At 33.0% G+C, this 13,400-nt stretch overlaps 1 protein-coding gene across 1 annotated transcript; it reads right to left on the reverse strand.

The window, feature by feature from the left end:
• Positions 1–393: 393 nt before the first annotated feature.
• LOC144557406 (cytokinin dehydrogenase 3-like) lies at positions 394–4,426 on the reverse strand. The gene is made up of 5 exons (XM_078305973.1): positions 3,710–4,426; positions 3,481–3,608; positions 3,125–3,385; positions 2,725–2,987; positions 394–924 (listed from the first exon to the last, which is right to left on the reverse strand). Exons 1-5 carry the CDS (start codon positions 4,284–4,286, stop codon positions 591–593), a joined length of 1,563 nt encoding a protein of 520 aa, XP_078162099.1. The 5' UTR covers positions 4,287–4,426; the 3' UTR covers positions 394–590.
• Positions 4,427–13,400: the final 8,974 nt, after the last annotated feature.

Consider the following 13,400-nt stretch of genomic DNA (forward strand, 5'->3'; position numbering starts at 1 on the left):
AACCCTTTCGGTCTCCCATACAGTGCACATTGTACCATCACCTCTCCCTCTCTCTCTCTGGGAATATTTTTCTTTTCTTTTGTTACTTTTAAATTTCAACAGTAAAAAAAAAGAATTGATTTTTTTCCACTTTTGCATGCACATCTCTCTATAGTCTATAGTCTATAGATCTCGTGTCCCCCTCGAATATAGCGAGATGTGACACCATATGCTATCTCCACATCCACTAGGTTAGGTTAAATGGTTAATGCATATCTAATTACACATGAGCACAAATAAACAACTTGAAATAAAATAATTAAGCTTCTTTGTCTTCTTCCCATAAAAAGGCCACATGCATTGAGCTATCTTTTCCTTTCAATAGTTCTACAGTTCTACTGCGCTCCTCTTTCGGCTGTACAAAATTTTGTAAAACAACACCCATCTTTTTTAATGGGTCCAAAAAAAATATATATATATTTATATATAGTGGTGCAAAAGCTGTGTCAAAATCAGGATCACGGAACAAGAACTAGCCAAGGAACCCACCCCCTCCCAAACTAATTAACAATTTATAAATTTCAACATATATCAACCTGAAAAAGAAAAAATCAAGAGGAGGCAAACTGAGGATTTGTAAAAATGCCTTGACCTGGGCCAAGGATGTAATTCCGATCAAACTGCGACTTGCGTCTGGCAAACCGATCCCACCTTTGGCTAAAATGCTGACGCCAATGGAACGGTGATGGTTGGTGCCCTAAATATTGCTTGGCACCGATTCTATCACATGCGGTCTGAGCAAACAAGCGCTGATGCTGAAGCAAGTTGTGGAGGCAATGGTGATTGCATGTGTCAGGACTAGCTGATTGAAGCACTCCTACGACATACATAAACCTATCAGTTGATCCAACCTCTGGTAGTACCGCCGACATGTTCCCATCCCATCTGAATGTACAATTGATTTATAATCAGATAACTAGTTCTTTGGATATAAGCCAAGAAAAATACAATATCAAAACACAATAGTAAATTCTTCAATAGGGTGAATTTTCCAATTTGTACAAAAACTCTTGCTATATAATTAACCCCAATTTCTGAGCTTTAGTTCAATTAACCCAACCTGGTATTGTTCGGAACCATACTATATAAAAACAAAAATGGAAAACTCTAATTCGTAGAGTTTTCCAATTTGTAGAGTCCATTTAATGTATAACTATAATAATACAAAAAATGATCAGCTTGTTGAGATTCATTGAGCTTGATTGGAGTCAAACCGTTAAAAAGATTGAGCAACAGCACACATAGCTGACATTAATTTTTTATGATTGTGAAAGCATCAACATCTCGATAAGTAAGAGAAAAACTCTAATTCATTACAATGTTTTATAGAGTAATCAAGCAAAAACGTAGACCATTTTTCTATAAAGTATCACCGTAACGAATCATTTCCCCTTTTATTAGTCGTAAGTCAAATGATGAATATGATTTGACTTGCATAATTTATAAGCGTTCATGCACACAATACAGGATTAGATTAAATCAAAAGAAAATGGGATGCATTTATTCTTGCAAACCAAAGCTCCTTTCCCTATCAGGTCAGGTCAACACAATTATGTGCTGCCCCAAGGAACTTACATTAGTTGACTTTTTTATATTCTTTTTTAGATGGATGCTAGAAGAACCTATGCCCTGAGACAAGCAATCTCTCAATATCAAATTTCTCTAAAATGAATATCTTAAATCAATTTCAAAGATTTATTCGATTTCATATAAGCTACAAAAAAAAAAAAAAAAAAACCTACTGTGGAAACTTTTACCTCACATACTGTTGTACTGTTTTTTTTCATAAAAAGGGGGAAGAAAGGAACTAACTAAATTATCATTTACAGCTACCAGGGCTGGGAAGTGGAAAACAATGTAACATTTATGTAATATAAAAGAAAAATTAATAAAATGTTAGCTTGATGCAGATTTGCAGACTAAAATTTGGGAGATGTACTACAACTACTAGGTTGAAGTTATTCCTATAGGAAGACTAATTACAAAAACCACAAATCTACAAGAAATAACAAGGCACATTAATGCCAAAAAAACAAAAACTCATTAAGGCAGCATTGCACTGCTCCTACAGCTGCAGCACTGCTAGACTGATAGCTTCATGCTAAGCAATCTCTCTTATATTCTCTATATATCAGACTAGTATAGAAAAAGAAACAGAACCTAATAGGATATAGCTCTATGTCATAGACATTATCCTTTATGAAATTCAATAGTGTGATAATATGTGCCTTATGTGTCTGCTAGGCTGTGCTTCTTATAAAAGAAATAGTGCCAGTGATTTTTTTTTATTTAGAAATAAATTATTATTTTCTGCTGGAAAGGGAAGCAATCAAGTTTATTTTCAAAAAACAGGGACCACCGGAACAATGCCTCAGTGCAAAATTCTTACTCCGGATTACTGCTGTGGTGCAATCATTTTTCCGGTGTAACAAGTATACCCAATTTATTTTATGGCATCGATCCAAGCCTCCATAACCACTCCGTAGATGCAGCCATACTAGCCACTCAGTACATTAATACCTGGCCAGTGCTTATTTTGTTTTGTTTTTTGTTACTATTATGTTGGAATTTTGTACCATATGACCCATGGTGCTCAACCCACCACACCAATCACCACATTGCCCATTTGAACCACATTAATTAAATTAAAAAAATAAAGTATATCCAGAGAAAAAACTTGCTTACTTGTCCCTGAGAAGAGGGTAAATGAGAATTAAGCCCATGAAATCATCTGGTGATATATACTCCATGAGCAACTCCTTGAACTCTACAATTCCAGATTTAGGCACAAACATGTTAAGCCATGGATGGTGCACATCCCACAAACCTTTCTTCCTCAGGCTTATCTCTTCCATGCTAACTCTATCAAGGAAATCAAAGTATGAAACTTCGACACTGTAAAACTGTGCTTGCATGCAACTCATTTGTCTTGATATATCTCTTACTACCTGAAACAGAGCACATGCACATGTAGCTTCAAGATTTTTTTTTTAAAATAATATATTTACATGCCAACAGTGTAATCCCATATTTCATATCAATATGTGATGAAACATGATAAAATTTTGCTATTAAATGCACAAACCTCATCAACATTTATGTGCTCAAGCTGATAATCATGGACCGCAAACTCTATGCAGAAATAAACCTTAGGCTTCTCTTTAGTACCAAAATCTGGTAGAAAACCGATATTTCCTGGAAATCCAACAGAGGAGCTATGTAGGGATTGCTCATTCAAAACTTTAAACCCCTCGACATAATCCACCGAGTCTGGCATTGAGACCAGTAACTCCTGATCCTTTGTGAAGGTATCAAAATCATTATAAAAGGCTCTGATCCATTTGACCTAAAAATAACGATCGTAATAATAAATTCTCAGTGCAGTAATACTCAACAAATTAAGAAGAAAACTAAGTGATGTTGTTAATTAAATATGTTTACCTTCTCTGGTGCTTTTTGAAGTATAATTCTGGCCTTTGTAATTATACCAAATTGACCTAGTCCCCCAAGAACAGAGTAGAACAACTCTGAGTTCTCGGAGCGTGAGCATGTCACAAATTCTCCTTGCCCTTCAAAAGATATTTTTTTTCATAAATAATCCATTAAATTACACATAAAATTACAAAATCTAAGAAAAACAAAACGCTTCTTTAATCCAAGGTTCCATTACCTGTGACAACCTCTAGTTGAAGAACATTGCTAATTTGAGGCCCAAATTTGAAAGTCTGGCCACTGATTCCAGCATTTGACAGGGTCCCACCAACTGTCAGGTGCAAATAATCAGTCCATGACCTAGGCGCCAAGCCAAACTTCAAGCTCTCTTTCAAAACCTCTATCCAAAGGGCACCACTGCTCACATCCATAAAAGAAATCTCATTCTTTCCTTCTCTGTTATGAATGTCCATTTCTAGAGGAAGTGATTCCATCTCTACCACAATGCCATCTACAGCTTGTGCTTGGCCATGAATTGAATGCCCAGCACCTCTAGCCGAGACAGTAACTCTACTCAGAGAAGAAGCAGAGAGAGAAGATAGAAGCAAAGAGATATCGGTTTTGGATTGAGGCCTTAGAACAGCTGCTGGAGTATTAAACACAATCCGACCAAAATCGCGAGAAGATTCATAGGTAGTTTGAAGGAGGTTTAAGGGACCAAAATCCATGGGGCTTTGGATGAACTTGTAAGGAGAGCATAGGGTTAAGAGGAGGATTAGTACATTAACTCTGGAGCACAGGAAAATGAATTCCATTGGAGAAGGCCTAGAGCATGTGCTTGGTTAGAGAGAAGGGGAGGGGAAGAGGAATAGGCACGAGAAGAGAAGGCTTTTATGGGTTGGTGTTTTAGTAGAGAAAGAGAGAGAGAAAAAATAAAAGCGGAGGGACGATGGGGAAAGATGGAGAGAGAGAGAAGGGGATGTAATGTACCTAAAAAAGGGGGAGTTATATCCCGATGTGATATTAGACTATACGTCTATACGTATTCTCTCTCCTTTTTAATATGCTTCCACCTGTTGAGGGAGACTAGCGAAACCCAACCCAATCGAGAATTCATATCCTCTGCATTAACTCAAAAGGAAATCATTTAAGTTAATGAATTTTCAACCGTCCAATTTGTGTTAAGATTCGTGTGGATTAAATCTGCACTAATATTGAAAACCCCCTTATGTTATAAGCAGTGTCGGATTGGCTCCGTTTAAAATGAGACGGTTCAGATTCATTAACTCAAAAGATTCCCTTTTGAGTTAATGCAGAGGATACGCATTCACCCAACCGAACCCTTTCGCTTTGATTTGTCTCTCTCTGTTTATTGTGTATGCATCCGTGTGAGAGGTCAGATTCGAGTACGGATCCCCTAAAGTAACTCAAAATTTGGGTTTAGATCCAGACTGTCCGATCTGAACCTGGCCATCTGATTATTCACCCTAAAGAAGATCGGACGGAGCTTTATCCAGAGTCAAATGTGAGGTACTTTAGGGGATATGAGTTCGGATTCAAGAGGAAAGGAGAACATAATATATTTTGAGTCTGAAATGCCTCCAGCCCTCCACGAACCGCTGTTTTGGACACCGATCTTGCTTCGAATCAACAGTTCAGATTCTCCAATATAATAGGGTGATGATTTGTAGGTAGTTCTGTAATTTTTTTGACACGGAACTGTCGTGTAAATTTGTAATTTGATTTCTACCTATGTTTTTTTTTTCTTTTTTTGAAAATGCTGAATAATATAAATATGTATACATCACAGTTTCATTCAAATATACAAAAATATATGCTAATTTTTCGTCTTTTATATATTTAGCATAAATCTATGGTCTGTTACACTAATTTCCCTATAAAATTCAAACTATAGCATCATTTTCTCAATAATTTTAGATGCGAGTAGTGTCGAAGGCATTATCGAATCTCTAAATATTGTCTCATTTCTCTGTTTTCACACATGCCACAATGCTACAATGAATTTTGTTGTTCATACCAACTTTTCTTTTGCCCCTCCCATACCTGTGCTTGATAGGAAGAAATCGAAAAATATGACTTTTTGGGAGAAAATAATAGGAAGAAAAACAGAAATTTAGAGAAGAAAAAAAATGATTGATTGGTTTTGAGATTTTTTTAAGAATCTATCTACATTGAATGAACTTATCTTTTGATGAATGGGACAATTCGATTTGCAAAATTGAGAAGAAGTTGTAAGGTTGAGAAGCTAAATCATCATTTTTAGTATTATTTGTTTTTTTTATTATTTACTTTGTTATTATTATCAAGCGTCTATGGATCGGTATTGTAAGTACGGTATCATATGTTTTAGAAATAATTTTAGATTTTCCTTTAAGATGGAAACTTATTGATATATTTACACCCTGTTTGGATAGAGAGTAGAGGAAGGAAGGGGAGGTGAAGAATAGAAAGGAATGGAATTAAATATAAAGGAAGATTAACATATTTAAACTCTTTGTATTTGAATGATTAATGAGATAAAATAAATTTAACTTTCATTTCCGTCTCATTTCTTGCTTGGTTGATTAAAATTTAGAATAATAAGAAATTTGGTGACTGTTGTAGGTTTGTGATAAAAAATTTGTATGAGTATTATATTGGTAAGATATAGAATTGGACATCTGTGTTATTTTTTCTAAAAATATTTGCAACAAAATTTATTTCCATCCATTACACCCCAAATTGGGAGAAAAACCGATTATATTAATTACAATGATACAATGTTAAACCTTTCATCTCCTATACCCTTCGCCTACGATATAATTTTGTCAACCAAACACTATTCGACAGAAAAAAAAAATTTCTTTCCATTCCCTCCCTTCCTCTATGCTCCATCTAAACAAGGTGTTAGTGACTAAATGACAGACATTATAAGAGCATCTACATCCCTAAAACTCAAAATGATTTGTAAATAACTATTAACTACTTTTTAGAAATTATGGTCTTTAAAGTTTTTTAACTCTCACATCCCTAAAACTCATTTTAGAGTTTTTATTAAGTCACGTTAGCAACAAATTAAAAAAGAGAAACAATTTGAGCTAATCATTTGACCAACATAGAGTTTATAAACAGTTTCTTAATGAGAAACTTTTCTGCATAGTTTCTAAATAAGAAACTCTTACACATCCCTGAAACTGGATTAGAAACTGCCACATCATATTAGAAACTTTAATAGTTTCAGGGATGTAAATGCTCTAACAAACATGTGGCGCACTTACACTTTAACCCTCATAAAATGTTATATTGATACCGAGGGGGTTAATAAATGTTTATTCAGCGTTCAGTGCTCCCTTAGTAATGGTGGTTATTATTAATGTTTTTGAGTTGGATAGTTTACCTTATTAGTTGCGCTTTTATTACTCCGTTGAAAGTTTATTTTGACGCATTGTTACTTCACTTTTGTCTGCATTTGTTGGTGTGAGTATTTAATATTTAGGATGTGGTTAGCATCTTTTGTTATGGCAGGTTTAACGAGTCAAAAGCTAACAAAATATTTATTTAAAAAAATTGTAATATAATTTGAAGAAAAAAAATTAATATTTAGGAAGGTTGGAATTTCAAATTTTCAATCCATACACTTTTTCATGTGAAAAAAAAGAGTAGAAAAGTTTGAATCGCTGTTCCAATTTCGACCTCCCAAAAAAACACAATTATATTTTGACCCTTCAATGGCCGTTATTAGAGATTCTTATCATTCATGTGCCGCTTTTTAAAAATCTGACCGTCCAAAGACCTCTATCTGAATGTCTGATTTTTTTTTTTTTAGAAATTGAGTTTATGACGAAATTTGAAAATTTTGTTCTTCTTCAAACCAGAAAATCGATCATACGACGGGCGAAGGAAAAATTTAATTTTTATCTCGTCTGCATCAAAATAAATGGTTAGAGCCGAAATTTCAAGTCTAGCTCCTCCTAGATTCCAAGACTCATTTAACATTTTTCAAAATGTTTTTTTTAATTATACACTTCTTAATAAAAAAAAATAAAAAAAATCGAATGATTCAATTTTATAACTCGTGTTTTGAAGTCGTATCTATATATAATCTCATATTTCAAAAGAGGTTTACAATGTGCTTCATGCCTTCATAATACATGCCGCTATTTATAACAAACTTCATTGGAGCATTTAAATATTATAATTTAATTATCAACGGCATCTTCGATTAGTTCAGATCTAGTGAAGTAACTCAATCTTTGGATTTTAAATCGAGACCGTCCGATTCGAATCTGTGATAATTCACTTCGTCCGAAGTGAAGCGCGCACATTCCAAAGATAAATTCGAATCGCGAAACAATCTTAAGCGACGAATTTGAATCGGACTTCAAAACCCAAAGATCGAATTACTTTAGGGGATCCGGGACCCATCTCCAACGAACCAATTGGACTTGCTTTTGTAAGGTAACGCATTAAATTTGATTTTACTTCATACTTGACCGAGCAATGGCAAATCAACTGATCTCACTTTCACTGTATGGATGTGTGCACTTTTCTGGCCGAGGAGACTGTTGCACTTACTCTACTCTGATACGGTTTCCGTATTCCAAATTTCCTGACGAATTGTCTGTCACGGGTCACTGACTCAAGGCCTCATGAGTAATCACAATTCTTAGCGGAGGATTAAGATTCTTGTCTCCACTTCGAAAACAAGGATTTCATTTAAGTCTCTTCTTAATCTGAACCGTCAAATTAAGATTAACGGCGCAGATCAATCCATAACCATTCATTTAGTTCCGTCCGATGTAAAATAGACGGCGTAGAATGTATAAAATAGTCAATTGAACATATAAGATTGGAGAGTATCCAGAACTGATGTAGGTGGGGAGAGTTAATTCCAGGTCCTGCACTCCTGCCCACACCGAATCTTGTGGGCCCGCAAATCCAGGCAAAAAGTGATGCATGTGACCTTCCTCTTTAATCCTTCTCTGTTCTCTCTGTTTCTGTTTAACTCTCTCTCCATCTCTCTCTGTCTTATTAAATGAGATTGGTTCAAAAGGGATGCCTTGGTTTCTCATATCCTGCCGCCTTTCATCAATTCCCCGCTCCCTCTTTCTCGCTGGCGCGTTTACTACCCTTGTTTTTATGTGACCTCCTCCCTGTGGTATTCTCTGTGGTATTGAAATATATATATTATTCTGTTACTCGTGACTCGTGAGTCGTGACTACTATGGAAAAATTCTGGCATCAGCTGAGATGGTGACAATCGCTGCAAGCCTGCAAGCATCTGCTTTTCTTTTTATAAAGTCAACTCATTAGATTTCTAGAAGATTTTGATTAAGTTAGGCTGAATATGTTTTTCACGTTGTTGACACCTAGTATAGTATTGATAAAAAAATAAGTTTAAATTAAAATATTAGTTTGACTAGAAGTTCTTAAGATTAAAAAATAAATATTTTAGTCAAGTATTTGACCTGGGCAAAAGTAGGTATTAAAAAAACGGTGAAAAAACATTCCTGTGATGATTTTTTTAATTTTGTCTTCTAAATTTTTTAAATTTTATATAAATATATTATTATTATTTTTTCTCATAAAATAAAATTACACGAAGCTCCTCAATTTCAAATCTTTGATCTCGTCCCTGCTTATCGAGATCTCTACATTTTACCTGCAAATTATTGAGAACCAATTATAATTCACAGTTACATTCCAAAATTATAATAGAAGCAAATGTGTTGTCTTGAGTTGTGACTAGGACTTTTTAAAAGTTAAGAACAAAAAGGTGGAGGGATGAGTGGATTCCCATTTTTTAGTACTTATTATTTCAAGTATAGGAATTGTAATCAAATATTTTCTGAGAAAAAAATTGCTAAATTCGTAGGAAAGGTATTTTTTTTATTTTTCTACTTCCAATATATATATATATATATATATATATATATATATATATATATATATAGAGAGAGAGAGAGAGAGAGAGATGGGCTATGGTGCATTGCAATGCATGGAGGAGTTTGTGCATTGGACCATAAATCTAAAATTCAAAATCCAAATGACCGATCCAAACCATTCATATTGTTCTCCATATTAATATGTGCTTGGAGACCAAATTTTACATTTTTCTGAATTTTTCTACTATTTATTAAGTATTTTACAAAATTGTTGATCCAATGGTGGCTTAACAAAACAGTAAAATCAGCAGCCACCGTTGGATCAACAATTTTGTAAAATACTTAATAAATAGTAAAAAAAATCAGAAAAATATAAAATTTGGTCTCCAAACACATATTAATATGGAGAACAAGATGAACGGATTGGATCGGCCATTTGGATTTTGAATTTTAGATTTATGGTTCAATGCACAAATCCCTCCATGCATTGCAATGCACCAAGAGAGAGAGAGATGGACTATGGTGCATTGCAATGCATAGGCACCTTTGTGCATTGGACTATAAATCAGCGATTCAAAGTCCAAATGACCGATCCAAACCGTTCATCTTGTTCTCCATATTAATATGTGCTTGGAGACCAAATTATATATTAGTGAGGCTACGCGCTGTGGACTCATATTTCCATTATTAATGTTCAAACAGTTGATTTGAACTATTCAATATAATTTTTATATGAAACTATACTTACAGAATAAATTTTATATTTTTTAGATATTCTTTATTAATTTTTAGATATGTAGCCAAACACTTGATTTGAAACTTCTGAACTATCTAAAAATAAGAATTTTCTACTTATCTAAAAAAAAAATATATATATATTAAAAAATATAACATTTGATCTACAAGTACATTATAATATCAAAATTATGTTTAACCGTTAAAATTGTCAATTTAAATTTTAAAAATAGAGATATGGATCCCTAGCACGGCTAGATCTGTAATATGAATATCATGATAACCCTCATTTTTTTGTTCCCAATTTTTTATGATTTTTGAAGACAAAATATTTGTGGCCATGGCCCACTTTCACTGCAGATGATTGACCATATGTCACCAAGCCCACGCAAATCTCTCATAGATTTGTGGTCGGAATTTAATCTGATCTTTTATGCAATCGCCTACCATCTTCCTTTTTTTTTTTTTTTTTTCTTTCTAAAATTCAATGATCTATAAATATTCTACAATAATTCATAGTGATAAAAATAGATAGAAATCGTATTAATTTGTCGTGACGCTACAGGCAACAGTTCTTGCATAGACAAATTTTGTTGAGAGAAAAAGATGGATGCATGATTGAGCTGTGGATCAAGCGTGCATGGTTGCTCTTGCTCTTAAAATGGCAAAACAAGATAGAGAAAGTGCTCAGAACAAATCTAGATCTGATCTGGACCAATATCAAACTAACAATAAAACAAGATAAATTAAAAGACAACAAAAATGTTACTTGCTCTTAAAATGTTTTAACACCTGTTAAGCATCTTGCATGGATATATTCCAGCAACACTAATGAATTGTTACTTGTTCTCTTCTGAGAAAAATGTACCAGCAGGCTTAACAAGCAAGGGTTGTAACACTGGATAGGGAATCATTTTTTACTTTACTTTTTAGTTCTTGGTTTCAAAGCCACTGGTATATTAAGAAATAGAATAAAATCTACAAAGAGATCTGAAATCTGATTAGATATATAAAATGTAAAATAAGCATAAAGTCAAGTCTGTCCTTGTCAATGCAAAATCAATAATCAGATATGCTCTTTGTTTGTTTCACCTGAAAATTTCAAGAAAAATGTAACTTGCAAGGGTTATTTGATTTATTTTTGAGGCACCAATAATGCTTAACTGGGATAATTTCTTAATTCATGATTAAATAATTTCTCAAGTGGGCATCAATTTGTCGGAATAATCAATGAACCTGTGTTGATTGATTTCATGTCATTATTTAAAAGGAATAAATATAACATCTAGATATAGAATATCCACATGCAACAAATATTAGATATATCAAAAGGATATCTTGCACTAAATCAACTTTCTCCTTTCGACAAGTTGTAGAATATTTGGGCCACAAAACAAGCAATAATAATATTTTATTATTTTAACTGAACTCAATTACCTAGGGGAGAAAAGTTAAAAAGGAGGCCAGGTATTACAAGCAAATGACTGGTTTATGCATACATAGAAAAGTAGGGTTATATCATAGATTAAAATATATTTTTATGGTGGGATACTTTATTAGAATGTCGTGTCCACTGAAGGATTTATTTTTAGTGCTGTATGATCAATCAATATATGTGATTATTGGCTCTAAGATGGAAGCAGTAAATAATCTAGAAGAACGCTTTTTCAACTTTTATTCTATTTTTTTTTTTGTAATGGTGCTTGACTGCTTGGTACATCTACTTTGAAAGAAGTATTGACTCTTTAAATATAATTATAAAAATTATATTTTTCATAGAGTAAGGCTACGGTGAGTTGCGAAGTAACACACGTTTTTACTTCACGTAGTATCTTCATTTTCAAAGTTCAAATAGCCGATCCAAACAGTTAGATGTTTAATCTATATTAAAATATGCTTGGAGACCAAATTTTACATTTTTTGGAATTTTTTTACTATTTATTAAGCCACTTTGAAAATCTGAAAATCAGGGTGAACAGTAAAAACAGTAAAAATTTCTGGACCGCTGGTTCAGTGATTTTCAAAGTGTCTTAATAAATAGTAAAAAAATTCCAAAAAATGTAAAATTTGGTCTCCAAGCACATTTCAATATGGAGATCATGTTGAGCGGTTCGGATCGACATTTGAATTTTAAAATCGCAAAATATGAGCGTGAAGTAAAATAGTCGCTTTACTTCGCAACTCACCGTAGTCCAACTCTTTTTCATACTAATAACATTATAATAATAAAAATAATAATGATATGAGTTGGGCTACGGTACTTCGCAAAGTAAAGCTAATGTTTTACTTCACATCTATATCTTCAATTACAAAGTTCAAAACGTCAATCTAAACCATTCAAGTTGATCTCCATATTAAATTGTGCTTGGATACCAAATTTTATATTTTTTGGGAATTTTTTACTATTTCTTTAGAATTTTTTACTATTTCTTTATAATTTTTTAAAACCGTTTTTTTTTCAGAAAATTCTGGATCATCCAAAACAGCGATTTTCAAAATTCTAAAGAAATAGTAAAAAATTCCAAAAAAATGTAAAATTTGGTCTGCATGCACAATTTAATATGAAGATCAACTTGAATGGTTTGGATCGACATTTTAAACTTTAAAATCGCAAAATATGAGTGTGAAGTAAAACACTCGCTTTACTTCACAAAGCATTGTAGTCCAACTCATGATATTAATATTATTATTACCATATATTTTCCTATCAATATTAATATATAATAATCATAGTTATCTATATTACCGTCGTCGTCGTTGTCATCGTCCTCATCATGATTTTATTATTATTATAATAGTAATAATAATAATATTCAGAGTTCCAGTGTATATATTAAGTATTTTCAAAAACAATATTTTTCGTAAAAGTAACTCGTTTAATATTTTTTTTAAATCCACAAAGATACGGTCGTGTATTTTATGATCACATGCCACAAACAACTAGTTCTATATTAAATCTAATTACAAATTTTGAACAAAGATATGTTCAGGAGTGCACACAGAGATGACACACTGACACTTCTCATGACTCAATCAAATATATGTATATTATTTGAGATGATATTATAAGCAAAATCATATAGAATGAAATTTTGAGTTTTCTCGGACTATATTGCAACACTTAAACATGCAACATAAGTCTACTCTTATGCTGCATGTATATTAGGAGAAAGGAGAGGTAACATAATTGATTAGGAAAAAGTTTTACAGTTATTGTACCCAAAGGTCGAGAATTCGATTCTCCCTCACGACTTCTGCGAAAGTTTTCAAAAAAAACAAAAAAAAAGTCTACCCTTAGGAGCAATATTT

The sequence above is a fragment of the Carex rostrata genome, chromosome 7 (assembly GCF_964058835.1).
Source record: "Carex rostrata chromosome 7, lpCarRost1.2, whole genome shotgun sequence".
NCBI lineage: Eukaryota > Viridiplantae > Streptophyta > Magnoliopsida > Poales > Cyperaceae > Carex > Carex rostrata.